General features: G+C 53.1%; 1 protein-coding gene across 1 annotated transcript in view; it reads left to right on the top strand.

The window, feature by feature from the left end:
• Window positions 1-27650, top strand: part of TXNDC16 (thioredoxin domain containing 16) — a 43243-nt gene extending 15593 nt beyond the window's left edge. Inside the window, exons 9-20 of the mRNA XM_044437093.1 lie at window positions 493-659; window positions 2171-2231; window positions 6155-6293; window positions 7868-8014; window positions 8489-8566; window positions 15082-15250; window positions 16610-16734; window positions 18867-18951; window positions 19869-20007; window positions 20956-21116; window positions 24259-24452; window positions 27358-27650. Of these exons, the coding sequence (XP_044293028.1) occupies window positions 493-659; window positions 2171-2231; window positions 6155-6293; window positions 7868-8014; window positions 8489-8566; window positions 15082-15250; window positions 16610-16734; window positions 18867-18951; window positions 19869-20007; window positions 20956-21116; window positions 24259-24452; window positions 27358-27650 (1758 nt within the window). The remainder of the gene's footprint in view (window positions 1-492; window positions 660-2170; window positions 2232-6154; window positions 6294-7867; window positions 8015-8488; window positions 8567-15081; window positions 15251-16609; window positions 16735-18866; window positions 18952-19868; window positions 20008-20955; window positions 21117-24258; window positions 24453-27357) is intronic.
• The last annotated feature ends 219 nt before the right edge of the window (window positions 27651-27869 follow it).

The following is a 27869-nucleotide window of genomic DNA, read 5'->3' as shown; positions in this document are numbered from 1 at the left end:
CAGCAGGGGCTGTTGGAGGAAGGCCTCAGAGGTTGGAGAGTATGAAGTGGGCTAGCCGATTGCTGCGGGGGAGAACAGGACAGTCGCTCCAGGGAGCGTCTCCTTCCTCCTCCAATTTCCAGTTGTTTGATGGGAGCCCATTGTGTGTGTGCTTTTTCCCCTATTCGGAGAGGTCAAAGTGCCTCTCCTTGGGCTAGAAAGCAGGCTAAAATACGCTGATAGTTTGGCCCTGCCCTTTTGGCCTTAGGCTCTGCCTAGGACTGGGCAGCCAATGTTGGGCTGAAGGAGGACCGCCAAATCTGGACTTCAATTCTTGGCATTTACTTCCATGAAAAGAGTCACGTTGTCTGGCGAAAATGCCGGGGTGGGGGGTGGTCACTGACCAAGGCCGGGCCTGGCGGGGGCTTCTGGGGAGCCTCCCCTGCTTCCGGTGCCCAAACGAAGCCAGTCGTGGGTGCTTTGCTGTGGCCTGAAGCTGCCTCTCTTCCCCAGATGGAGGTCGCGGAAGATCCGGCGACCGTGTCCACCCTCCACCTCCAGCTTGGGCTGCCCCTTGTCTTCATCCTGACCCAGCAGGAGACGCTGGACGCGGAGCGCAGGGTGGCGGAGTCTGTGGCCTGGCGGCTGCTGGGGAAGGCCGGGGTTCTCCTCCTGCGAAGGTATGTGGGCCGCACCGAGGGCCCGCCTGGGCCAGGGGCCGTGCCCAGAGGAGCCGACGCGGCGCTGGGGGGAAACCCACGAGCGCGCTCTCCCGCTCGGTCCCAGCCGTCGCCCGCGGTGCTTTTTCTGCCGCTTAGAGCAGCTGTGCCCATAAACACGATGTATGCATTTGAGTCCGTTTCCGTGCCACCCAGTGGCTGAAGACCCTTGGGCGGTTGCAGCAGGTGGGCTGAGCACCCTGGGAGTCGCCGGACACCTTTCTGCCTCGACTTGCATTGGGTGCACCCTCCACCGCAGATGACAAACCACGCCAGAAGTGCCTTTCGGGCCAGAGGTGGCGTGTAGCCAGAGGGCCGGTAGCCACAGCTAGCTGCCTCCTCCTCCTCCTGCTCCTCCTCCTGCTCCTCCTCCTCCTCCTCCTTCTCCTCCTCCATGAAGTTGTCCAGCTGCCTTTGAAAGTCCTCCCAGGCAGTGGCCCATCATCACAACAATCTGCAGAAGTGAATGTTGTCGTTTCAACCTTTGATCTGGCCTCAACCTCCCACCCTTGGGGAGGCCCTTGCGGGGGCCATACTCAGAGGGGGAACACAGCCCACGTGGAGTCGACGCACCCAGGCGCACTCACACATGCGTATCCCAGGGGTCTTGCTGCGCTCCCCTTGCGCTGAGCGATGCGTAGGAGGAGAGCTGGACTGCAGCCAAATCAGCCGGGTGGGAAATTCTGGCCGGGCAGGGCAGGGCACCTTGGAGGGGCCCTGCACGGGCTGTGGGGCTCTGGGCCATGCCCCTCACTGTCTGCCGTGGGGCTGACTGCAGGCTCGGGCGTGGCGTGGCGTGGCAGCGTGTCCAGGTGGTGCCGTGGTTCAGCCTCGGGCGATCTGCCCACCGTTGTTCAGTGCAGGGCAGTTGCAAAGAGGCGCAGAGATGCTTCGGAGGGGATTCCCGTCAAGCAGGGTGGGGGGCGAAGCTGGTGGGGGAGTTCCAGACAGAGCTGAGAAGGAAGGAGGACTGGGTGTGCTGGACTGCAAGGCCCGTTATCCCCAGCCCGACTGCGCTGCAGATGAACCCTGCCTATCCCCGCTCTCCTCTCTACAGTCCTGCTTCGGACTGGAATTGGGGGTTCAGAGGAGGGCATCGCCCCTCCAGGTCTCCCTGCAGGAGGCACAGAAATAGCTAGCACAGCAGGGCGTCTTTTTAAGCACGGCCCCTTGGCATGCTAGAGTTCTCCTTGCAGGGAGCGTGGGTGGGTCTCCCGCAGGGCGGCATCCAGTCGCCAAGGCCCGCTCCGCAGGCGGAAGTGGTGCCGTCCACACACAGGTCTCCCAGGCTGCTTCCGGAGAGAGATGATTCTGGGCTACCTCACAGGGTTCTGGTGAGGATCAGGGGGACGGGGGCCCCGTCAGTCCCTTTGAGCCCCTTGCAGGAGGGAAAAGCCAGCTGTAAAGGCGATGCAAGCGTCACACGCGCACGGCATCGCTCACCATTCGACCTCTGATTCGTATCTTGAAAGGAACTGGGTCGGCCCAGACGTCCCTCTGAATTGCAACGTGGCCGTCAAGAAAGCCGAAGAGGTGAGTTGCTGCCCTTGCACTCAAGATGGACTTTTCATGCATGGCGCATCTCCTCCTGTCTGCTCAGAAGTAAGGCTCCCTAAACCAAATGCACGTATCGCCAGGCAGGGAGGTGTGAGAAAAACGGCTCGGGGTGGGAATCCGTCTGAGTCCCTTGGCTCAGCTCCCGGGCTCCGGTCCACATTCTCTCTGTCCTGAGGCCTCCGGCGACTGAGCAGCTGCAACCGTCTCCGGCAGGAAGCGAGTCCGACCAAGACCGCGAGGCCAGTTCGTGCGCATGCTGGCCGCATGCCGAGCTCTGTTTCCACACACATGACCCACGGGCTTTGCAGACTCGGAGCACTTTGCGCAAGGAATCACGCGCATTGCGTACCTTGCGCAACGAAGCCCATTTGTTCATGAGCCTTTGCAGGCTTGATCCCGGCAAAGCTCGCTTCCTGGCCAGCGCTGAGGGAGGGAAAGAAGTCAGGTGAGGCAAGAAAAGCTGCTGGCTTCCAGCCTGCTCTGATCCCGACAGGTGAGCCCGTTCGGTTTGCAGCCTTAGCTGTCCTCAGCCTGAGCTTATCATTTAATTTCATTTATTACATTTGTCTGCCACCACATAGCCCATAGGGAGCTCTGGGCTGCTTATGATAGAACAAACATATATATATATATATTTCGTAAAAATGCAATACAACCAAGCAATACAATATTGCCTGGCAACAGTGATTCATGCCCTGGTAAGTTCCCAGCTGGATTACTGCAACGCGCTCTACGTGGGGCTGCCCTTGAAGACAGTCCAGGTAGTTCAGTTGGTTCAGAACAGAGCTGCCAGGATGGTCACATATAACGGCGGTCCTCAACCAGTTATACTGGCTATCAAAGTCTGGGCCCAATTCAAGGTGCTGGTGATGCCCTATAAGGCCCTAAACAGCTTGGATCCTGGATTCCTGAAGGAGCGCCTTCTCCCCTATGTGCCCTCCCACCCCTTGAGTTCTGGGTCGGAGGTCCTGCTCCGGGAGCCCTCCCTGAAGGAGATTAGGAGGGAGAGCACCCGGGGGAGGGCCTTCTCTGCGGTGGCACCCCAACTATGGGCTATGCTCCCCAGAGAGGCTCGCCTGGCGCCAATATTATATTCTTTTTAGCATCAGGCAAAACCCTTTTTATTTTCCCATTATTTTAATGTTTAATTGATTTTAATTGGGGTTTTAGTATATCATGGATGGATGCAGTGCGGCTGTTCTATTTATTTATTGTTCTGTCTGTTCCAAGACATTCTGCAGGGGATGGGATAGAAAAGCTGTTAATAAAATAAATAAATAAATAAATAACATTTAACTGTAAGCGATAAAAAATCAAAACAAAACTTAATGCAATACTATAATACGTAATGCAATACAGAATATCGATGCATAATACAATATAATAATACAGTTTATAATATCAATAATGATAAGATATAGCTATAATCCCCCCCTCCACGGACACAGCCCAATTATCCATCAGTGTAGTTATTTTTTTTTTAATTGATTTATATCCTGCCTTTTTCCTACAAGGGGCTCAAGGCAGCTTGCATCCTTCTCCTCCTCCATCTTCTCCCCACAACAACAACCCTGTGAGGTAGGTTGGGCTGAGAGTCTGTGACTGGCCCAGAGTCACCCAGTTGGCTCCATGGCCGAGCGGGGACTCGAACCCGGGTCGCCTGAGTCCCAGTCCTGTGCTCTTCACCACTGCACCCCACTGGCACCACAGTTAAAGAAACACACTCACACAGTGGCGTGTGGGTTACACGCACATACAACGGGATGAGACACAATATTCACGTATGAGACGATTTCACTTACAGTATTTATCCACTGCCCCATCATTCTGCCATTTCCAGGCAGTGGAAAAGGATAGAGGTCCAGCATGTAAAAATTCTGGGCATGGTAGACACACAGAATACGGTCCATGCTGCTCCGGGTAAAAAGCAGCTGCAGCCCTTTAGTAGTTCCCATGACAAATCACCGTGTGCCAAGACATAACCACCGGCCTCCAGCGTGTGCCAGGTTCGTAGAGACGTCGGCACGTGTCTTCGTGCCTTGCCTCCCTGCTTGGTGGGAGATCGCAAACCTCCGAGCTGCTGCCGTGTCGACTCAGACACTTTATTTATTTATTTAGAGTTTTTTGTATCCCGTCCCATCGCAGGAGCCTCGGGACTGCTCACATACAATAAATAAACAATAGTGCAAATTAGAATCCAGATTCACCCTGGCTGTAAATTAAAAACCTATAGGTGATATTAAAAATTGTTAAAATATGGTTGAAATAAAAAGGTCTTAATTTAACAAAAATTGTTAAAATATCGTTGAAAAAATGACGGCGCCAGGCGGACCTCTCTGGGGAGCGCATTCCATAAGTTGGGCGCCACCACAGAGAAAGCCCTTCTCCGAGTGCTTATCCTCCTAATATCTTTCATGGAGGGTTCCTGGAGGATTTTATTTATTTATTTATTTATTTATTATTTTTCGATTTATATCCTGCCTTTTTCCTACAAAGGGCTCAAGGCAGCTTACATCTTCTCCTCCATCTTATCCCCACAACAACAACCCTGTGAGGTAGGCTGGGCCGAGAGTCTGTGACTGGCCCAAAGTCACCCAGTCGGCTCCATGGCTGAGCGGGGACTCGAACCCAGATCTCCTGAGTCCCAGTCCCACGCTCTTCACCACCACGTCACTCTGGCATTATTGTCATTTTTATTTATTTTTATTTTTATTTATATTGGCCTCTGCCGCCGATCTCAAGGGGCAGGCGGGCCCATGTGGCTTTCCGGTGCCGGCTCGGACCAGGGCTGCTCTTAACCACTACTCACACTGGCATTATTGTCATTTTTATTTATTTTTATTTTATTTATTTAAAACTTGTATATGCCGTCCCCTCACACCTCGGCATCTCGGGACAGCTTACAACATAGAATTAAAACAATAAAACAGTAACAAATACAGTAAATTTATATAAAAACCAAAACAAAAAACAAAACAGCAACTGTTAATGATAAAATTATTTTTTAAAATAGCCATTAAATAAAAAGGTTTTAACCTGGCGCCGAAAAGAATATAGACTCAGTGCCAGACGCACCTCTCCAGGGAGAACAGCTATTTAGAGAACAGCTGGGACAAAATACTGACGAACTGGTGTTAAATTTATTAACAGGAGTAATATTAATAATAACAAGGAACTGGAAAACAAAAGGCGAATAGCATATAGTTGGCTGGTAAAAAGAAGTCTGGAATAGAGCTATTAATGATAAGTTAACTTGTGATATTAAATGCAAAAAAGGTTTGAGGAGTGAAAATAAATTTGAAAATATTTGGAGACCTTTTACTAACACAAGAGAGTGCAGTTCTGGAAGGGAAGTAGGGCAGCCCAAATGAATAAAAGATCTTACTTAAGCAAGCAGAGCTGTTGGTCCTGGTGGAGGTAGCACTGATCCTGATGCGGTGTTTAATCAGTGATGTTTTGTCACAATTGTTGTTATTGTGTTAATTGCATCGTTTTTCTTAGTTGTAAAAAATAATTAAAAACAGGATGGAGCGTCTAGGACAACATCCATCTTTCCAAGCTTTGTTACCTGTTCAAGGAGTTTATGCCTGTACTGTTGAGGGCTAGAAACTTGATCTCAGGCCTTTGCAATCTTCACACCAAAGCCTGCGGGCTGTGCAGAAGGGGCTCTGGGAAGTCCTTGAGGGGTCTGTCCCTTTCCACTCATCCGTGGACACGTGACGCGCCTCGTTTGAGTGCGCATTTATCCTAGAGGAAGAACCAGGGCAGAAACAGGCGCACCCTTGCTCGGATGCGCTTGCGAAGGGTGCTGGGGGTGCCTCGATGCGCCATCGTGGTGGGGCTCGTTCGAGTTCCGCCTTTGGCCGCAGTCCGAATGTGTGCCTGCTGCATTTCTGCAGGGCGTGCCTGTAAAATACCTGGTTTTGAAGGACATGGACGCAGTCGTGTCCTTGGTGGAGAGCATGGCGCAGGCGGAACCTGTCCAGGAGCTGGAGGAGGAGGAAGAGGAGGAGGAAGACGCTGAGAACAATGAGCAAGGTGAGTGCGTGTCCCATTGCCTCTTCGGTCGGCCATAGCTGTGGCCTGCGTGTTCTGGCCAGCCCTGGGACTAGCCTGCGATCTTTCGAGCCATGCTGGGTTCAAGGAGAGACCTTCTATTGTCCGTCACAAACCTGGCGTGGTGGATTGTCAGGGCGGCCAACCGGCCAACCATAATCCATGGCTTGTTTTAGGGGTGTGGGTGGCCTGGTACCCCCCCAGCGATCCCCTCAGCTGACTTCGCTGGTAGTGCCACGCTGAGGTCAGTTCCTGCCACGGCTTGAATTTTCAACATGGCAGCCACGGGACAGTGAGAAACACGGTGGGAAATTTGCCCGTTGTGGTTTCTTGCTGTAGGAAAACTGACCCACAAGATTCCAGAGTTTATGAAGCCTGGGAGGGGTTGTCTTCTCCCTCCGGCATGAAGTTTAACAAGGCAGAGTCGATTTTAGGGTGAGCCCGCGGTGTCCGCAGCATGCGCCAATGCAGCCGAGGTCTTGGGAGAGCCTTGTGGCACTGGCCCACACCCCAGGTTCTCAGAAGAGCCCTGAGTTTGGATCAGGTCAATGGCTTCTGTAGTCTGCCATCCTGATCACACAAGGGAAGAGAGCAAAAAGGACCCGAGCTCAGCAACAGGCATACAAATGCATATGGCCCCAGGACTGGTCGCCTGGGGGCATTTCAGACTCTCCATAGGCGATCAGGTGAGTGTTCATTCCTAAACCTGGTTTCCATTAACACATTTCCACCCGTCCTTTTGTGTGTGTTCTTATTTTTGCCGGTCCAAGAGGACGGCTACAAAGAGCTGTATCAGTGCAGCGCTGTCAAGGGTGATAGCGATTTGTGTCATGCAATTCATCCGCAGAGTTGCCGGCTGTTCTTGAGGTCAAACTGGGTTGTGCTTGGGTGGGAGTGGGGGACGCATCTCCCCCCGGACCAGGGGAAATGGTGATGGTCACTGTGGGAGCCAAATCCTGGGCTGGCTGGGCCAGCAGGGCCTTCTGAGTGTAGCTCCTCTCCCGTTCCTCCATCACACGGCCTGGTACCCAAGACCGCTGTCCAGGGCATTCCACGCACTGGGGAAGGTTTCCCACCCCATTAGAGGAGAGAGCCCGTGTGGTGCAGTGGCTAAGAGCATGGGACTGGGACTCAGGCGATCCGGGTTCAAGTCCCCACTGGGCCAGGGAGCGAACCGGATGACTCTGGCCCAGTCTCAGCCTCTCAGCCCAACCTGCCTCACAGGGTTGTTGTTGCGGGGACAAGACAGAGGGGAGGACAGCGATGGAAGCTGCCTTGAGTTCTTTTTTATTTGTTTTTTGGCGGCAGGCTAAGACCTTTTTATTCAAACAATATTTTAACAATGTTTAAAATTTATAGGCTTTAATTGTGCAGCCAGGGTGTTTCCGGCTTTTAACTGTATTTGTATTATATTTATTTATTTCTGTGAGCTGTCCCAAGGCTCTATAGCAAGGGGGCGGCATACAGAAACTTTAAATAAATAATAAAATAAATAATAAAAAAGGCAGGATCGCAATCAATCAATAAATAAAGGGTTATTTGCCTCTGCCCCACAGAGATTCAGGACGACCAGGTGGTGGAATCTGTTGTCCGAGACCGGAAGCGTGAGCTGCCTCTGGGAGGCGTCCGGACCCTGACGGAGGACTCCTTCGGCCCTGCTCTGGCTGAGGCCGGTCACATGGTGGTGCTGTTCTACGCCAGCTGTAAGTCCCGCTCTTGCCACTGCCAAGAATTTCGGAATGCCGCCGGCATCTGGAAAGTGTCAGGACCCAGCGAGCGACCCGAGAGCACGCATTTGACCATGTGGATGCTCTGAATCATTTAAAAATGCCCCGCATCCACGCCAACGCCAGAGCAGCGGGCGAGGGTGCGGTTAAGTTTGCACGGAATCAAATCCAGAGATTAAACCAGCATCACCAGAACCAGGCAGTAGAGGCCACAAATCCAACAGAACAGGGAACACAGGCCAGCATTTAAAGTTAAGACACCTGCGCAAACAAAAGGGCTTTGAGCTGGCGCTGAAACATGTGCAGCGTTGGTGCAACCAGTCCCTGGAGAGGGTGTTCTGGATTGGGTGGCACCACCAGAAAGACCGTCTCCCTTCTTGCCACTTCCTGCTTCCCTGCGAGCTGAATCTCACCTGTCGATCTTTGGTGTTGTTTTCATGTGTGCTGTAGGGGAAGCCGTCTCCCTGGTCATGCTGCAGACTTTCCTCGAAGTAGCTGCTCTTCTGGAAGACGCCATCCAGATTTCAGGTGATGCCATCCAGATTTCAGGATGCAGCTCCAGCACCTCCAGAGTTCCCAGAATCTCCGGACACACACTGCAGTCCCTGAATTTCCCCCTCTTGATTTCTCAGCAAGGGGCATTGGAAAGACCCACACACAAGGGGGTGTGGCACATGGGTGGCGGTAGAAAAATGGCTTATCGTTGAACCATGGATTGCTGTGTAGTCCGAACCCAGCAGCCCTAATTAGCTATGGCTGGTGAACCACAAACCACCCATGAAGGAAACCTCTATTTGGCTGTTGGGCTGTGCTTCATGTGTTGTTTGCCGTGGTTTTGCTATCTCAGCTGGGTTCAGAGAATGGGATGAGCCACATCTCAGCAACCAGGAACAATGCCTCCTTTGGGCATCAATGAAAGATCCGTTTTCTAACCCCGGCCTGCCCTCGGGGCTTGTGCTGCCCAATCTCTCTGTAATTGCACTGTTGTTTTAGGTATTCTAAATGTGTTTGATTCAAGTTTTTTATTCACATTTTAGCATTGTAATGCATTTTAGTATATTTAGAAAGGTGTTATATTTTAAAGAGAGATTTTAATATAGAATAACAGAATAGTAGAGTTGGAAGGGGCCTTGAAGGCTTTTGAGTCCAACCGCCTGTTCAGTGCAGGACTCCCAGTTAAACCATTCCTCCCAGATGGCTGTCCAGTTTCCTTTTGAATGTCTCTATGTGAGGGGGTGCCATGCAGAGGTGGGTAGAGACCTGTTTTCCCCTGCAGAGGCGGGCAGGACGCATTCCAGTGGAGCAAAGCTCAGGGAACCAAGATTCAAGGTGGATGCCAGGAAGCACTTCCTGATGGTTAGGACCCCTGGGGTGTGGGATGGGCTTCCATGGGAGGTGGTGAAGCCCCATCAGTGAGGGCATTCAAGGATAGGCTGGACATGCACATGATGGGCATGTCATGAGTGGAGCTGGCTGGAGCCGGGGGTCAGACTAGATGGCCCGGGAGACCCCTTCTGGCTTGCTCTGTTTCTGTGTTTCTATGTCTCTCACGTGGGAGAGCCCACCACCTCTTTGGGCAACTGGTTCTTCTGTCATGTTGCTCTGACAGCAAGGAAGCTTTTCCTGGTATCTAGCCTGAATCTGGGCTGCCACAACTTGATGTGATTCTTCCATGTCCTGTACTCTGGGATGTTTGAGAATCGATCCTGTCCTTCCTCTTTGTGGCAGCCTTTGAGGTCCTTATAGAGGGATATCATGTCCCCCCTCAGTCTTCTCTTCTCAAGGCCGAACATGCCCCGTTCTCTCAGTCTCTCCTTAAGGGATTGGTGGTATGTGCATTGATTAATACCACAAATAGCAGTAAGACAAGGAGCCCCTCGAGGAAAAGCTGGACCATTTTCCCCCAGCTGGGAGACAGCCGCGGGGCCAAGGAGACGGCCATGACAGCTTTCTCACCAAGCCCCAAAGCGTTGCTCCATAGACTCGTTTTCTGCCACTGATAGCGAGGACAAGACCAGCTCGAGCTGGCTCAGAGAAGGGTAGATTTTGGCTGACCCTTCAGAGAAACATCCTGATGGGCTGAACGGTTGGGCGGTGGAACCAGGTATGGCAAGCCGCCTTCCCCAAGCCGGCATTCTGCACACAAGCTAGACCGCAACTCGCCGGCTTCGTCAGGGGCCTCCCCGCCGTCCGGGGGGCGCCAGGCCGGGTCCTTCTCCCACGGAGCTGCCCCTCACGCTCGCCACTTGCCTTCAAAGGGGGTCTCCTGCTCCCACGGATTCCACGACCCCTGAAAGGCCCTCAAAGCGGCAGGCTAAACTCAAGAGCTGGCACTGCGGAGGGATCTGTGCAGAGTGTTGCTGGCCACCCACACAGGCTCAGCTGTTCTCTCTGCCCCGTTGATGCCGCTGAGCTCCGAGCGTTCCTCGGCAGGATCTTGCTAAACCAAAGAATCCCTTAAAAGCCTTGGACTTGTATTAACCTTGTAAGGCCTTGTAAGTAGGCCTTGTAAAAGCCTACTATTTGGAGGGAGGACAAAAACACACTGCAGATGCAGGTATGGGGAAGACTGGAAGGCTTCTGGATTTGTGGAATCGGAGCTGAAATGGCTTCTTAAGTGGTGCCAGCGTTTATGTTTCCGCTTCCAAGAACTCTGCTTGGTACCTCTTCTTTCCTGGCACGCTCTGACGTCACTGAGCGGGATCAGAGTCAAGACGGGCTCAGCGTGACTCCTGTGTGCGCACTCCGGGTTTGAGTCATGGCGGACGGACTGCCAGTGGGCGACGGATCCGCGGGGGGCAGGCCCAGCTTTGTGACTCCATACGAAAAAGTAGGAACCAGTAAATGGATTTGCAGTCTCACATTTGCGGTTGATTGAGCAAGCTGGCCTTTGTTTATTTCATTACATATACAGCATTTATTTAATGCCTTTATCTGAAACGGATCTCAAGATGGCTTAAATCTTCCCTCGCTTCCGGCAAAGGAGAAGTTTACAATATTAGTGCATTGTGTCCCAGGAGCAGAACCCATGAAATCCTGCTATTCCGATCAAACAATTTAAAATACAGTGGCAGTAGCTGAATGCCAAAAGGAGTCAATAATAACAAAGGTAATTCTCTTACACTTAACAGTAGACACAGTGAGGGCTAATCAAACTTATCCTGGGAGGAAGTTCCAGAAATGTGGGGCCAGCGCCGAGAGAGCTCTGCCTTGGATCCCCCACCTCCTCCCTCATTTACCGGGGTCCTCATTAGCTGGTTACAAGGGAGGCCCGCCTTGGATTGCTGCAAACCTGGCTTTGCGTGTTTAAATCGGGCTCAGTCGCTCACCGGCAGCCCGGAATCGGGACGGAAGCCCTCCTTCTCGCAGCCTGGTTAACGGCAGATTCCGGACCCCATGCAAGGAATACGTTGCTGTAATTTAGCAGAGGGGTTAGTGGCATGAGGAAGACTAAGGATGGATGATCCGGCAAGACGGCCAGAGCTGGGCGAGGGTGTCCCTTGCCGTTGGCATCGCTCACACGTCTAGCGAGAAATTGGTGTCCAGGAGCCCTCGTGCAGTGCCCTTGGCAGGAGGGGTCTCCAGTGGCAGGTCCCCTTAGGATCGCGGGGGGTTTTCAGCTGCTCTGTTTTTCAAGAAGAAGAGGAGTCCAGGAAGCCCTTTGCTTACAGAGATCTAAGGGAAAGCGTTCAGCCAGGGCCGACTCGCTAAGTAAGAAAACCCATGCCGGAGCATCGACCCAGGAGTGGAAGGCGCTGGGTTTGCTGACAAGCCGTTGGCATGTTGTGACATTCTGCATCAACCCTGATTCATCTCAGCTCCCGAACGCTTTCAAATGGGCTGTTTTAAACATATGTTTACATTCTTCTTCCCTGTTTCCCACCGGCCTGTCACAGCTCCCCTTTCCCGGCACCGCAAAGATTTCTGGCTGGAGGGCAGGCGGCTCTTTATGGGAACGGAGGATGGTGCAGCCAAGTGCTTGGACGTTGGCCTGAGCCAGCTCGAAAGGTTTGGCTCAACGGGCCGTGCAAGGAAAGGCTGTAATGCCGTTCGGCCCCTTTTGAAGGAGACACCGTTCCGGGATGCTCTTGGGGTCGCTCCTGGGTGCCTCAAAGTGCCGCTTACCAGCTTCGGCCTGTTATGGGCAATATCCTGCCACAGTGGCCTCCCCTTTGGATCATGCCGGGGCACCCTCTGTTTCCAGGCCCACTTCACGCAGGTTTAACCTTGACACCAAAATGGTCACCTGAAGGAACACCTCCTCCAAAATTTACCTGTGCAACCTTTAATGTGTGTGCCTCTCCTCTGAATGACCCTGCCAGATGGGGAGAGGGGCGAGGCTACAGGCCGGAGGACCTTTTTAGTGGTGGCTTCCTGTTTGTGGAATGCTCTTCCCTGTGTGGATGCTTTTTCCAGCCCCAGGAGAAGGCCTTTCTATTCTGCGTGGCATTTTAAGAACTCTCTTTATGGGTTTTAGTGTTTTATTATGTGGCGGGTTTTATTTTTATTAATTACTGAGATGGTTTTATTCTTTGCTGCTGGTTTTATCTCGTTCCTGTTTTTGTGGTGTATTTTATGTGTTTAATCCATTGTACACTGCCCAGTAAATGTAAGATTGTTGGGTGATTTTAAAAAATGGTAAGTAAATGCATAGTCTTGGGGCTTGGGCCCAGGACCTGTTTTTCCTGAATCACATGTGAACTAATAAGAAAAAGCCTTGCCTCTGGGCATGGACAGAGGACTAAGAAGTGAGCAAGCATCCTGGGTAAGGGGTGTGGCTTCTAGGCGGGCACTGAACCTTGGCAGGACCAAATCGACTTTTGGGTTGCTTGGCTAGGGCCGCCCCCCCCCCCCCCGCGGTCAGTTCCAGGCCGGAAGCAGCAGGGGCCCATGCCTGGCGTGCCAGGACGGGGAGATGCCAGTCCTGGCAAGGTGCGACGGGCCCAAGGCGAAGGCAGGCAAGCGAGGATTGGGTCCTGGCCAGGTGTGGCAGGGGCGCAGAAGCGAAGAGGGGCACAGGACGTCGCGAGGGTCAGGCAGCTGGCCGAGCGTGGCGGGGCAGAGGCAGGCCGGGGCACGGATGTCGACGTGGCAGGACGGGTGATGGACACCCACCAGGACCACCGGGCAGCCGCCGCGAAGGCTTGTGGTGCCGGCACGGGCTCGGCCAGCGCTCCTCCTGCGGCTCGCAGGTGGTTTCGGGAGTGCAGCGGCCCCGATCCCTGCCAGCCCCTCCAGGCCAGGCCCCAGCCCTGCGTGGGGAGCCAGGCCGCCTGCCCACCGCTCTTCAGCCCTGCAGGCCTGGCAGTCTAGGGGGGCAGCACCCTGGGTACCGCCCCGGCCTCTGAATTCTGCCCTGGTTCGCCCGCACCCTAGGACGCCGAGTCCAGTTCTGGGAGCTGCGCTTTGAGGCGGCCTTGGACAGCTTGAAAGGCTCCGGGAGAGCGTGATGGAGCTGGGGACGGATCTGGAAAGCATGTCCTGCGAGGAACGGCTGAAGGGGTTGGGCATGTCTCGCCCAGGAGGAGGAGATGCCAGGGAGACGTGAGCACCGGGTTCAGCTGCCCCCGCGAGGGACCAAGCTGCGGCTGCCAAGTGCAGGGTGGAACCGACAGGCGGAAAGGGCCGGGAAGCGGGGGGAAGCGTGAGCACCCCTTCGGCCCCATCCACTCATGACCCGCCAGCAGCGCCCGAACCGGTGGTGTGCTCCCCGGCTGCGTCCACCAGGGCAGAGGGTGACGGCGAAGGGTCTGTGTGAGGAAAATGCAGGCGTTAGAAAATCACACCCCCAAAAGTGTGGGCCGTAGTCTTGGGAGAAGATTGCGCAGCTCTGAATGCGCACCCAATTATGCGCCCAGGCACTTGCTGATTTTCCCAAGAAAAGGGACGCAAGCCAGGGTGGAATTCAGAAATGCTCAGCGTGGATTCTGACATCTTTGCTCATTTTCCACGCCCCTGTGCATCAGGGGAACCCGTGTGAGCCGTTTGACTGACCGTGGAAGAGACTGTCCGGAGGAGGGGGGCCTCGCTCTCTGGAGAAATGGACGCCTCGCCTGAGCGCCGTCGCTCAGGGATGTGGGAGCGTGTGCGTTGCGCAGCCGGCACTGGCAGGGGCTGAGGACCGTTGAGGTCCCTCCGAGCCCTGCGATTTGGCAGGGCCTTTTCTGCTGGGGCACCCCCTTGAGGGGATATTCTGCCGAGGAGACCTAAGTAGCCAGTTTCTGGAGCTCACTGCTCACGGCTCTCAAAAGAAAAGCCTTATTTCGGCTCGGCTCGGCTGCCTGCAGTTTTCTGACTTTCACGGCCAGGATGGAAAGGGCACGCGGTGAGACCCATTGGTCTCAGGGGACGGTGCTGTTGGAGGAAGCAGCAGGCCCCTCGGGTTACACAGGAAATCAAATTTGAGATCCTCCCCTTCCCCCATGACTTTCAAGAGCAGCTTGGGATACATTACTGCAGGGGGCAAGAGGGAAATTCCTCCAGGAAAAGGTCGGACGTCCGACTGGGCATTCTAGGCTTGCGCACGAGCTGGAAGGCACACGGCATGCCTGGCCTGGGAATTTCCCTGCTGCAAGATGTTGGGAACGGCCAGAGCCACGGAGAACCGGCCACCCGAAGGCGAGTGGCCTTGACCAATGTATGGATCCTCCAGAGCCAGGAGAAGTCTACCATTCCAGTCTTTTGGGCGAAAGAACAGCTGAGATGACTGGTGCCTTTGTGACTCGCTTGATGTTTTCCCAGAATCAGGCGACTGGGCTGGACGGATCTTTGGTCTAATCCAGCCATGTCCTCCTTGCATTGTTATGTAGGTCTTTGGGTGGGGGACCGTTGGAGGTTGCCCCCCTCCTGCAAGAGCCTTTGGGCAGGGAAGAGGGATGGAGTGAGTGAATGAATGAATGAATAAATAAATAGATGCCCCCTGGCTCTCATGGGTCTGATGTGCCCCCTGGGAGAGACAGTGGGGTGGCCACGAGATTGTAAGAGTAAAAGTCCGTTCACTTGTATGGAGGTGCCAAATTCCCTTTCTCTTCTTTCTTCTGCAGGAGCTCCGGAGATTTCTTTTGCACGACTGAACTGCTGGGACTGGCCGCGGCTCTGCGTGCAGCAAGACGTCGTCCGGTTTCCCACCGTCAAGATGCGCACGAAAGGGGGGCCATGGCTGGTCTACTCTGGGATGTGGGGGACGGAGGAGCTGCGGAGGTTCATTGAGCTGTAAGCATCGCTTTGCTGGCCGGGGGAGCCCTCTGGGCGCGGGTCCAAAAGCTCGGACACATGGATTCTGGCCAGCCCGCCCGGGGCCTGCTCTGGGCCTGGCGCAGCTCCCCAGCTGGCCATGGGGTGTCCGTGGCAAAAGGGAACATTTAGGGGTGACCTGGGAGTGCCCTTTTAATATCTGAAAGGCTTGGGTGCAGGAGAGAGAGCGGAACGGTTCTTGCGCCAAAGGCCAGGTCAGGGCGAGAACCAATGGCCGGGAGTTGCACGGAAGCAGATCTGGGCAAGTCATGGGAGATGGTGGCACTGTCACCGTCATCGTCAGCCGTTCGGTCGCGTCCTTGGCCGCTCTGCCTTGCACTGCTTCCTGCAAGACCCCCATGTCCGTCCCAGCGTCCTTCTTTATGCTGTCTGACCGTCTTTGCTTGGTGATCTTGGCTTCAAGCGCTATTTTTGGTGAGGTTCATTCTTGGTCTTCTTGGTCTGTGATTTTTGCAGGCTGTGGGATGCGCAAAGTCGTCTCCAGCACAATTCAAAAGCATCCACCCTTCTTCTAGCTGCCTTTTCAGAGTCCAAGTTTCATGCGTGGCAGTTGGAAAAATTATTGTGTTGACTAATCTGCATTTGGTAGAGAGGCTGATATCTTCACTTTTCCAGTTGTTATTCATGTCGGACATTGCATTTCTTCCAAGTGCTATGCATCTTTGGGTAGAGACCTGTTCTCCCCTGCAGAGGAAGGCAGGACGCGCTCCAACAGAGCCAAGCTCAGGGAACCCAGGTTCAAGTTGGATGCCAGGAAGCACTTCCTGACAGTCAGGACCCTGAGGGTTTCCAGGGGAGGAGGTTGAGGCCCCATCAATGAGGGTTTTCAAGGATAGGCTGGACATGCACATGGTGGGCATGTTGTGAGCAGAGCCGGCTGGAGCCAGGGGTCAGACTAGATGGCCCGGGAGGTCCCTTCTGACTCGCTTTGTTTCTATATCTTCTGATCTCAGGACTGTGGTCACCACGTTGGTCAATTTTAGATCCCAGGAAGTCGAATTCCTTTCCTGTTTTGATGTTCTCACTGTCGATCTGCACTCTGACCTGCATGTTCTCTGCAGACGTCCCTATCTTTGTTTTCTGGATGTTAAGGTGCAATCCAAATTTTGTACTTTTTTCTTTGACTCTGAGGATGAGCCCCTGCAGATCTCCTTTGCTTTCTGCGAGCAAAGTTGTATCATCTGCAGTAGCAGCACGAGACGCCGTAAACGCGTTTGGCCTGTAGAAAACGGAGCTGCAGCCTGGTGCAAAGGGAGGAAATCGATGTCTGCCTTGCAAAGACGTCGCCTTTAATCTCCTTTCCGTTTGCATCTTCAGAAGCACAACACCCTGTCCAGTGAGGTTGACGACAGCTGAAGAAGTGGAACGATATTTAAGTGTCAAAATCTCGCCGTTCCACAACGTTTCTGTTCTGGGGCTGTTTGACCCAGCCATGAAGGAAGGTAAGGGCCGTGCGAGGGTGCACACAAGGCTGGGAAAGGCAGGTGACCCCGGGAGGCATAACGCCACCTCTTACCTTTACAGGAGCGACTGTGGAAGCTGCCCTTCCTTTCCTTTCCAACAGCTGCTCGGGGAGGCCACTGTCCCCCTTTACGGATGGGGAATGGAGGCAGGTCCAGGCAAGACCCCTGCCAGATCAGTGGGGACCCAAGCCGCCCAGAGTGCGTTGCTTCACGTGAACCCAGACCCCTTCCACCAGGGGGGCAACGAGGCTCTGCAGCAGCCCCTGGGCCATTGTAGGGGTTGCGGTCCCCATGAGGAGATGGGGCAAGCGCTCTTCTGACTCTTTGCTCTTGGGCGCATCATGAGAAGCCAGGCCGCCCTGGGAAGACCCTCCTGCTAGGGAAAGTTGAAGTCCGATGAAGAGGAAGGCCCCAGCCATCAGTTTCCAGGAGTTGTGGAAGATGGGACATTTGGAAGCGAGTTTATTGACTAGGGTCGTCCTAAGTCAGAAATGAGCTAACTGTGCATCAGAACAACAGCCACAAACCCTTCTTTTAAACCGGAGCTTTAATGTCAATAGCTGTCACAGATAATGATTTTTATTACTTTTACATTTATACCCTGCTTTTCCTCTTTTTGCAAGGAACCCACAGGGGCTTACAGAAGCCCCCTCCAAATCTCCAATTTGATCCCCAGAACAACAGCCCTGTGAAGGAGGTGCGGCTGCAGCCTAAAGGCACCCAGGCACCTCTGAGTGGGGACCTGAACCCCAATCCCCTGCGTCCCAGTCCAACGTTTTGATCACTACCCCTCGGTAGCTAAGCCAGCCATCTTCTAAATAGGTGGCCTGCCCTTTTGCACATTCTCAAGACGGTAGTGCCAAAGTGAGGGGGTCTTTGGGGCACGCACCCCTCCCCAAACCCTGCGGCTCTAGCCGCCGGGGCAGAAATGAGCTGCCACCTCCTTCCTGAGCGACAGTCCTTGCCCCGTCTTGTCTAGGTCTGAAAGCGTCCCTTTTGACAGTTGCCAGAGGCATCCAGGGGCTTTGCTGCCGGCAGCCACTCCAAGGTGCTCCTGTGCTCCCCTGAAGCACTTCTCCGCAGCTGTCAAAATGGGGATCATCAAGATGACCGCCGCTTTTGGGATTTCCAGAGAAAAAGGCGTGGAGGGAAGGCAGTGTTGGCGAGCTGCAAACAGCCCTCCGACACAGCGGGGAGGACGTGTCCTTGGGAGGAACAAGGAGGGGGGGGGGGGGGGGGGGCGTGCCAAGAACCCTCCATGAGCCCTTGTCTCTTGCACCATCCTGGGTCGTGGTGGGAGAGCCAATCCACTGTGGGTGGGAGAGCGTGACGTGCAAACGCACCGGCCGGCAGGAGATGCAGAGCTGAGTAAAAGGGAGGCATTTCTTCATTGGTGGCATGTGCTGGCCAGCAGCTGATGGTCCACCTGGAAGCCTGTCCTGCGGTCCCCCCAGCCCCCCTCACCTGGGGAGCCCTCGGGCGCTGGACGGGGTGGAGAGCCTGGCTGAATGCAAAGGCTGACAGGGCGACTCTGAAGGAGGATGCAGCTCTGCTGATTTCAGGCTCCGACTTCAGCAGAGGAGACTCTTGGGGGCAGAGGGCCTTCCCTCCCCAGGGGCAAAGGGCCAGCTCTGTGCGCCTCCCGCACTGCCCCGGTAAAGCCAGACTGGGCGCTTTCTGCGGTTCTGCAGCCCTGTCAAGGAGCTCCCTTTCCTTCCGGCCCAGGACCTTTGGCTGCAACTGACTCAGGATCCGCCCAGGGTCCCTGGCGCTGGCAACCACAAACTGGCTCCCTGCAGCGTTGGAGTCCAGCACTCTAACCACTACACCATACTGTGTCGCATTCTTGTGCTTTAGGATTTCATGGTTTCTTTTTTATTGTGAAGGACAATTGGAAAATGCAACTGCCTCTTTGTCATTCCGCACAATGCAGAATTTCGGGCCCGTTGTCTCCCACTCCGTTCTGCATAGCAGGGTAGATTTGGCCGAAATTTTAAAGACTTCCCTTAGCATGCATAGAGTGCCATAGAGACTGGGTCCTTTTTACCGAGGAAGAGAAAGAGAACTGCTTATTTCGCTATACTTATAGGCTGGGCTGTCTGTTTTGGCAGAAAGAGAAGCTTTTGTGGAAGCGGGAAGAATCCTAAACGGATATGTCGTGACCGGGATCTACTGCGGAGAGGACGCCACGGATCTGTATGCTGCTTGCTTGCTTTTGTTTAGCATTGAGTGATTCACGTGTGACCAGGCTGGGATTGGAAAGAAATTCTCCCCTTTCACTGCTAGGGGGCCCTCTCACTTCAGCTTGCCCCCAGATGGAGGTTGGGTCGCCAGCAAGAGGTTTCCGCTCGCCAAGGGCGAGGCGGCGAACCTAATTTTGGAAGCCAGACTGTGTTCCCTGCACTGAGGTGCAGCTCACTGGTTGAACTCTGCTCTGCATGAAAAAGACTCCCACTTCAGGGCCCAAATTCTAAATAGGACTGGGAACGGGGCTGTTTGCAAAACTGTTTTCTCTGCCCAAAGAGTCTTTGTGGACCTGTTTTGGTTCTCCTACACCAGGAATAGGTAGCCTGGGGCCCTCCAGATTTTTTGAACTGCAATGCCCAGTGGTCAGCAATTATGGGAGTTGTAGTCCAGACATTTGGACAGCACCAAGTTGCCTAACCCCTGGTCTACATCCTCCTTAAAATGTGGCACTCAGAAATGGACACAGATATGCAAATAAAAAACCCATTGTTTGATGAAATGGGAGCCCCGGACTAATGGGACAATCTGTTTACTTGCATGAGTCATTTACAATGCCATCATCATCTTCATCATCCTCTATTAATAGAATTCATTTTAATACAGCGATGGATCGGCAGTGGCTCCCCTTTTTCACACACGGTGGAATGCCTTTCCGAGTTGGTGCAGCTGCCTGTGATCAGCTGAAACACACACACACACACACACACACACACACACACACACACACAGCGCATTATTCATACACAAATATATGTAGATTCATTGATTGAGTACTTAAAGCTCATGCAGATTCAGCAAAGATTTCCTTGTTCAGGAGACAACCCCAGTTTGAATAGATTTTGGAAATACGTTTGGGCTTTTTCCAGCTCCCATAAATATAATCTGCCCCTGCCGGCGCTGCTGCTTGCTAAGCTGGAGACTCGGGGAAGACGCGTCATCGAGCTGGCGAGTTTCCGCACGGGAGACATTGTGGAGGCCATCCGGCATGCCCTGCTCGACCCTTTCGTGAGCACCCTTTCATTTCTTCTGGTCCAAAGGACACCTTTTCCCCCTGCCCACTAGCTGTTCGGTGCCTTCAAAGCTTCTGTGCAGCTTCGTCCTCATTCTAAAAAGCGGAAATGCATCTCCCAAGGGTCAGGGAGGTGGTTAAGTTAAAATAAGTTGGGATGTTTAGTATTTTGTCTCCATTTGCATGCAAGAAAAGGCTTGCGGGATCAGAGCAATGGGCTGTCCATTCCAGCACCGCTTTTTGGCTTTGCACACGGGAATCAGAATTCCCAGCGCTTCTCTGAAATCATATTCAGCCCTCCAGCTGTGAAGAAATCCCCTAATAAGGACATTTGGTGCTTTGCTCACTGACTAGTTGGTTGGAGGAAGACCTGGGGGTCTGGTGCCTCTTCTGAGCAGCAGAAAAGCAGGTGGCCGGTTTGCAGGGGACGCCGTATGAGGCGAGACTGAGGGAACTGGGTCTCTTCAGCCTGGAGAAGAGGAGACTCAGAGGGGATCTGTTGGCGACATGCAGGTGTGTGAGGGGGCGTCACACGGAGGTGGGTAGAGACCTGTTCTCCCCTGCAGAGGAAGGTAGGACATGCTCCAACGGAGCAAAGCTCAGGGAACCCAGGTTCAGTTTGGATGCCAGGAAGCCCTTCCTGACAGTCAGGACCCCGAGGGTGTGGAACGGGCTTCCTTGGGAGGTGCTTGAGGCCCCAACGGTGAGGGTGTTCAAAGATAGGCTAGACATGCACATGGGAGGCATGTTATGAGCGGAGCCGGCTGGAGCCAGGGGTCAGACTAGATGACCCAAGAGGCCCCTTCCGACTCGCCCTGTTTCTATATTTCTATGTTTCTAAACCCAAGCTGGCCCAAACATCTCCATCGCATGGCCCCTTGCTCAACGCATTCTTGGAACCCATTCTTGCCTTTTGAAATGTCTTTTCCCCTCTCCTGTCACAGCCAGAAATAACTGTGGGAAATCTGCCCGAGTACTTCCAGCTGGGAAAACCCTTGCTTGTTTTGTTCAGCGACGGGGCGCTGAGCAAAAGCGATGAAGGAGAGATGAGGCGCTTGGCCGAGGCCGGGCACCGCGGAGCCTTCGTCGTCTGCTGGCTGAACCTGTAAGCACACCGTGCGTCTCTCTGGGCTTTCTGCTTGGCATGGGATGCTCAGTGCTCGTTTGCTTGGTGCCCTTTGTAATCGCTTCTCCACTTGAGGCAATGTGCGAGAAAGCTGTAAAAATAAACCAGAAGCAAAGCTGTTGAAGTACAGATGTACTCATAAAACAGAGGAAACTGTTAAAGCAAGAACCCTGAGTTTCTGCTGGCCTGAGGCCTGAATTCCAGAGTGGAGACACTCTCAGTGGTTGAAATACCCAAAACACCAGCCTATCGCTGCTTAAAGCAATGCGATGGCATTCTGGTTGGTGCTGAGGCGGTACAGCCCTAACACTTATGGGGTATTATTTGGCCTCGGCAATTATACGCGGCCTGTAAATATAATTTAAATAAATTTGAATATCCTGATATATACAGTTTTAAATATTGAATTATATATACAATTATATATATAAATATATACGTTTTAATATTGAATTGCATCATTGCATTTTATTAATTGCAGCCAGAGTGGGTCGTCAATTTATTTATGCTGTTAGCCGTCCAGAGACGTTAGTAATTGGACAGCATACAAATTTTATAAATAAATAAATACACTTTAGGAGGGGCATAGAAAAATTTCAGAATAGAGAAAATCTATTCTGCTACCTTCAGGCCTGCAGCGTATGGCTCATTTGTACAATTTTGCAAACACCACCGTTCCTTTTATTCCTTCTTCCTTAAATCTTCCTCTTTTCCATCATCTTCCAAGCAAAAGATAAGCAAAAGATAATAAATTTCCAGCAGATGCTTTTTCTTCACTGTCTTATTAAAGTCTCTAGGAGAAGCATCTAAACATGGACTGGACCAAATACTTCGACTTGTGGTGCAATTAGGGGAAGCCCGTAAGCAAATCCAGCAAAGGGAGAGATTCTGGGGTAGCAAACAACTCTAGCTACCCTTTTAAACTTTGTCAAATTATAATTTTATTTTATTCGTCTTTAATTCCATGTAATATCTTTTGGAACCCTACTTGGCCACTCATGTTTATATTCTGAGTTCTGGCCAGAATCTTAAAAATATAGTATCTCTTTTATATACAAATATGTCTGCTATTCCTTTTCATGTACAAATTGAAAATGGTGTCCCCTTTATCATTGCAGGTGTAGTCTATGGACAGTCAAATTTTTTGTTTTTTGGTGAATTCCAGTTTTTAAGTGCCTCAGGGGCCGCTTTTGATATTGGTCCAGGGGAGACCAGAGAACAGATGCAATTCCTACCCATTTGACCTTTTTGTACCAAGCGCAGGTCTGAGTAAATCTACTCCAGAGTAAGGCCTGGTGATCTTAGTCTACTCCAGAGTAAGGCCCAGTGCTCGTGCTTGCAAATGCACATCTGTGCAAACCAAATTGCCTTTAAATATTTTTTCATTTCCAATCCCGACAGGAAATAACAGCAAAAGAGGCTTATTCACAGGATGGAGAAACCTCCAGAAGCACCACAGAAGAAGTCTGTCTCATGGGCTTCCATTCTACCAGAGTCTTAGACAAGTTAAGGATCCCTCCTGAGAAACAGAGGGCCTTCACAGCTTCACACAATTTGTCAAAGGACAGGAAGTTGCCATTGTTTTGTGCTGTCAAGTCGTCTCTGACTTAGGCAACCCCATGAACCGCTCTCCAAAACGTCCTGTCTGGGACAGCCTGCTCAGCAATCCTAAATTCCAGCTGTGACTTCCTTTATGGATTCGATCCATCTCATATTTGGTTTTCCTCCTCCTCTTCTGCCTTCGACCTTCCCTGACGGGATGGTCTCCTCCAGGAAGCCTGGCCTTCTCAGGACGTGCCCAAAGTATCACAGCCTCGGTTTTGCCATTTTTGCTTCTAGGGAAGGGTCTGAATTGATCCATGACCCGCATTTTTGTCCTTCTGGCAGTCCAGGGTCCAAAGCTCTCCTCCAGCTCCATGTTTCGAATGCATCCATTTTCTTCCTGCTAACTTTCTTCGCTGTCCAGCTTTCACACCCATACAGTGCTGTGACTGATCTCAGCCTTGGTCTCCAGGGAATTTTATTATTTTTTTCCTAGTTCCTTCATTGTTGCCCTTCCCAGTCTCAGTTTTCTTCGAATTCCTTGGTCCCTTTGAATGGATGACTGAGACAAGTTGCACAAACTCTTTCACAATTTTGATTTCTTCATTGTTGGCAATAAAGCTCTTTAATTCTGCAGTCAGGAGTTTCGTTTTCTTAATGCTCAGCTGTCGTGAGCATTAAGGGAGCATGACTTAATGCATGTCATGAGTGGAGCCGGCTGGAGCTGGGGGTCAGACTAGATGACCCGGGAGACCCCTTCTGACTCGCTCTGTTTCTATGTTAGCTGATGTCCTGCTTTTGTACTTTCCTCTTTCACTTCCATCAGGAGTCATTTCAGTTCATGTATTGATGCTGTATTTTCCATGGGTGATTGATATTATATTTTATTTCCATTTCTTATCAATAATTCCCAACCTAAGGGCATAGGATGGTGGGAAAAGGGGAACACACTAGCAGTCATCTGAACTAAATTGCAGTGTGTCAGAATGGCCCATTCTTTAATTTAGAGCACAGTTAAATTCATGTTTAGACAGAAAGAAAGTCCTTCAACCCACAGAAAGGTGGGATTTGTTTCTTGTGTCTCACCTAGCGTAGGACTGTCTCTTGGATCACTCACCTGGAAGTCACTGCAGTTCAGCCAGGATTCAAAATTACTATTTGCCTATAAATTAAAAATGCCGACGAGGAAAATTTCAAACAAAAATTTGCTTGTCTTTTTAGCCCACACGTCAGCCTCACCTTTTTCAGTTTGGGGAAAGCTGTTTCATGAGACTCTCTCTCTCTCTCTCTCCCTCCCTGATTCTGTGTTTGTGTCTGTGCTTTTAAGAAACTCCAAGTGGCCAGGTGACAGAAGGATATGAGATAGTTTTAAAATTCCTCAGAATTAAGGTGCCTGGCCTTGCTGTTCTTGTGGCTACCGCTGCAGCTGAACCCTCACCAAAAATGCCCCTGGACCACCTGAGCAAACACCTGCCCAAATCTGACCGGCAACTCAGTCTGGGGGCTTTTGCAGGTCAGATGAGGTGCTTTCTCTTTCCGATAACGACGTGCCATTAATCTGCTGGTCTTCTCAACACAGTGAGAACACGCCTGTCGGCAGAGCAGTCCTGAGGTCCTACCTGGGCCACTTCCCGCCCCCCCTGCCTCTCCTGCTCTGGATCGGCCTCCATGCCGGGGGTCAGGTGTTCCTGTTTCCTCCCGATCAGCCCATCACTGAGGCCAGCGTCCTAGCTTGGATCGAGCACCTGGAAACCGGCCGGACTGTTCCAAGAGGTAAGCGACCAGTGGCCTAATGGATAAGGCATCAGCCTCCGGAGCGGGGGACTGTGGGTTTGAGTCCCATCTGGGTCATTCCTTGTTCTTATTCCAGCGTGGAATAGTCAATTCATCTATTTTATTCTGATTCATAAGCCGTCCAGAGACGCAAGTAATGGACGGCATACAAATTTTATAAATAAATAAATAAAATAAGCGTGCAACGAGGCCCCTCCACCAGAGTCCCTTGCTCTCTCGCTCTGCTTACGTGCAAAGTTTTTGACACCGTGCGGGTCAAGCTGAGCCGGAGAAATGGAAACAGCACGGCAAGATGAGATGTCCTGCATTTCCACAGGCTGGGCTGGTCCTTTGGTGGGACACTGTTTGTAGGATCTGAGTAAATTTTCTCCTGATTGCTTCCTGCGTTTGCTTATTCTTTTGCATGCTGAGAACTCGGCTGTTCTTAGGACAAGTTACACTCTTGATGGGAAAGGTTGACTCCAGATCCACCACTAAAAAGATGCTTTACGGGTCGGAACAAGAGTTAAAAATCGCCGTGTTGAGCAGTGCCCCTTTTGGCTGCTCTAGGGCTGGTGGGGTGCCTTGCTTATTCTCAGGCTTCTCGGCTTGGGATCTTTAAAACAAACCAATTTGTGGGCTCACAAATCAGACCACAATAAAGGGCCCGATCCTAGGTACATTTGGATGGAGAAGAAAGGGCTTCAGGTCCCAGCTTACCTCAGTGAGCCGTGGGCATGCTGGGTGTGGTAGGCCTTTTTGCCCTCTCCGTGTGCTTGGGGTGGCTTATTCACCCTGCTTGTCTTTGGAAGGCCGCAAGGTGCTCTCGGTTTAACTGCAACAGCTCTCCTGACTCTGCACGCCCCGAGGAAGCCTCCTGAACACCTCGTTCGCCCAGTGAGAGAACAGGTCCATCGGAGGGAGTCCTGAGTCCTTCAGGCTTGCACAGAATAAAGTTTGCTCTGCTGCAGGAGTGATGACACCTGTTCAGCCCAAGAGCCAAATCCCACCTGGGAGGAGCTCCTGGGGGCCACGTGCACGGGGAGCAGGGCTGAATGCAAGGCCAGCGTGGCCAGGATGAGGGGAAGCCACCCGCAGCTTTTACCTTCAGGTTCCTACTGCCAGTGACTCAGCCTTGGTTAGACGGTGGGGGGGACTGATGGGGCCCCACCAAACGGCTGTGGGTGGAGGAAAGACGCACGGCCCCCGGGGGTGTCCCAAGGGCCCAGATCTGGCCTCTGGGCTCAGGCTTCTGCAGCCTGGCTTTACAGCCATGGCAGGGGACACGTGGTGCTCCAACGCTGGACAGCAAGTCCCATCAGCCCTGGCCGGCAGAGCCCACAGTGAGGGGAACTGCATTCTGGCAGCTCTGGAAGGTCCACACAATTGAACCACCAGGGGGCGGTAGAACTTCACCCGCTTTCTCTCCGCAAAGGAAAAGCCTGGACCAAGCTCAGCCTTTGCAAGCCGGCCGGTCCGGCTCCTTTAGTTACGGTGGCCAGAACTGGGACCAGGCGTGGCTGCTTCCGTCTCTGCCGCTTTTTGACAGGCCAAATAGATGCTCTGCATTCCACCCAGGTCTGTGGGCCTTCCTTGCAAGTGGCGTCTATCTGTTTAGTGGTGAAAGCCATCCTTTTAGGAAGACATCGGTGCGCACCTTAATCAGCCTCGATTTTGAGAAACGTTCTAGTTAGATCGACTGCTTTCGCATGGCAGTTTTCTGCTGCTGCTTGTTTGGCCTTTGCTTTGCTTTGCTTTGCTTTGCTTTGCTTTGCTTTGCTTTGCTTTGCTTTGCTTTGCTGGGATTTTGAATTGTCGCAGGCTGCCTAGAACCCCTTGGAGACAAGAGAATGTGCGTCTGCCGGCCAGCTCCGTAGCTCCAAGACCATCAAACCTAAAACTTGGCTGGGCACTTTGTGCTGATGCCGTTTGAAGCCCTGGGAGAGTTGTAGGTGGAGGGAGAGAACCGTAGGCCTGCCTCCCCCCCATAGATGGGGGGTGCCCTCCTCAGGGAGATGGGGTGAGTGCAGAGTCCGTGTCAGGGCTGCGAGGGGCACCATGGCAGGGCCATGCCAAGAGTGCCAAGGGGCATGGCTTTGCCCGGGCGGGTTCGGCCAGTGTGTCTGCCATCCAGCCAGCCCCAGTGGGATCGACGGTGCTGAGCTGGATGGGCTCTTGCTCGGCTCCAGGAGACCTTTTCCCAATGGTCCTTGGAGGTCTCTTGTCCAAATGGCAAGTGGCCCAGTGACTCGTCGACAGCAAGCCGAAGGTGAGCCGGCAGAGTGATGCCGTCCTTGGAATGCATCCTTGGAAGCGAGGCTTCCGGATCCAGGGAGGTGTTGATTCTGCTCTACACGACTCTGGTGCACCCACAGCTGGAGTAACACGACCCGTTCTGGGCTCCACATTACAGGAGAGACAGAGCTAGGTTGGAATCGGCTCAGCGCAGGGGCACAGGAGTGGAAGCCGGGTTGGGAGGGATGGCATAGGAGGAGAGATGGGGGGAACGGGGTCTTTTTGGCCTGGGGAAGGGGAGACTCCGAGGGGATCTTCTAGCAACGTATAGGTTTGTGAGGGGATGCCATCTGGAGGAGGACTGTGAGCTGTTCTTTCCTGCAATGGAGGACAGGATGCATTCCAATGGAGCAAAGCTCAGGGAACCAGGCTGCAGGTTGGATGCCAGGAAGCACTTCCTGACAGTTGGGACCCTTCAGACATGGAATGGGCTTTCTAGGGAGGTGGTTGGGGCCCCATCATGAGGGCGTCCAAGGAAAGATTGGATAAGCACCTGTTGGGGATTGCATGAGCAGAGGCGGCTGGAGCTGGGGGGTCAGACTAGATGGCCCGGGAGGCCCCCTCTGACTCGCTCTGTTTCTGTGCTGGTCAATGTGTTCTCCTCCTCCAGCCACCTTGACTGATGAAGACTGGAAGCCCCGTCTTCCTGCCTATGACTTCCTGAGCGTGATGGCTCCTCCCCTGCCTGAGTTTACCATTTACAGCCAGGGGAGCGTCCGGGTCCCCCCAGCAGCCGTGGCAGAGGCCCCCGGAGGAAGGGAGGCGGCGGTCGGAAAGGAGCCCGCGAGCGAGTCTCCCACGGCGGAGCAGGAGAAGGCAGAGCCGACGGGCGGGGACTTGCGGGGAACAGCTCCACGCTTGGCAGCCCGGGAGAAGCAGGCTAAGCGCCACGCAGAATTGTGAGGCTGCCCGGGAGCCGCGGAGCCGGGACAGGCCCGGGAAGCCGAGGCGGGCGGAGGTGAGGTCTTCCGCGTCCCCCACGGCGCTCCCCACCGCCTTTGCGCCAGCACGGACTTGAGTATGGCTGGCTGGCCGGTCGGCCGATGCGCAGAGGCACCCCAGGCCAGCCCTGGCTCTCCAGAGGGAAAGGGCCGAGGCGAGGCCCGTGGACTGCCCAAGGCC

The sequence above is a fragment of the Varanus komodoensis genome, unplaced genomic scaffold, assembly GCF_004798865.1.
Source record: "Varanus komodoensis strain SLA01 unplaced genomic scaffold, ASM479886v1 scaffold3, whole genome shotgun sequence".
Taxonomy (NCBI): Eukaryota; Metazoa; Chordata; class Lepidosauria; order Squamata; family Varanidae; genus Varanus; species Varanus komodoensis.
Note: the sequence above shows the minus strand (reverse complement) of the source record. Positions and strands in the feature narration are given on the sequence as shown.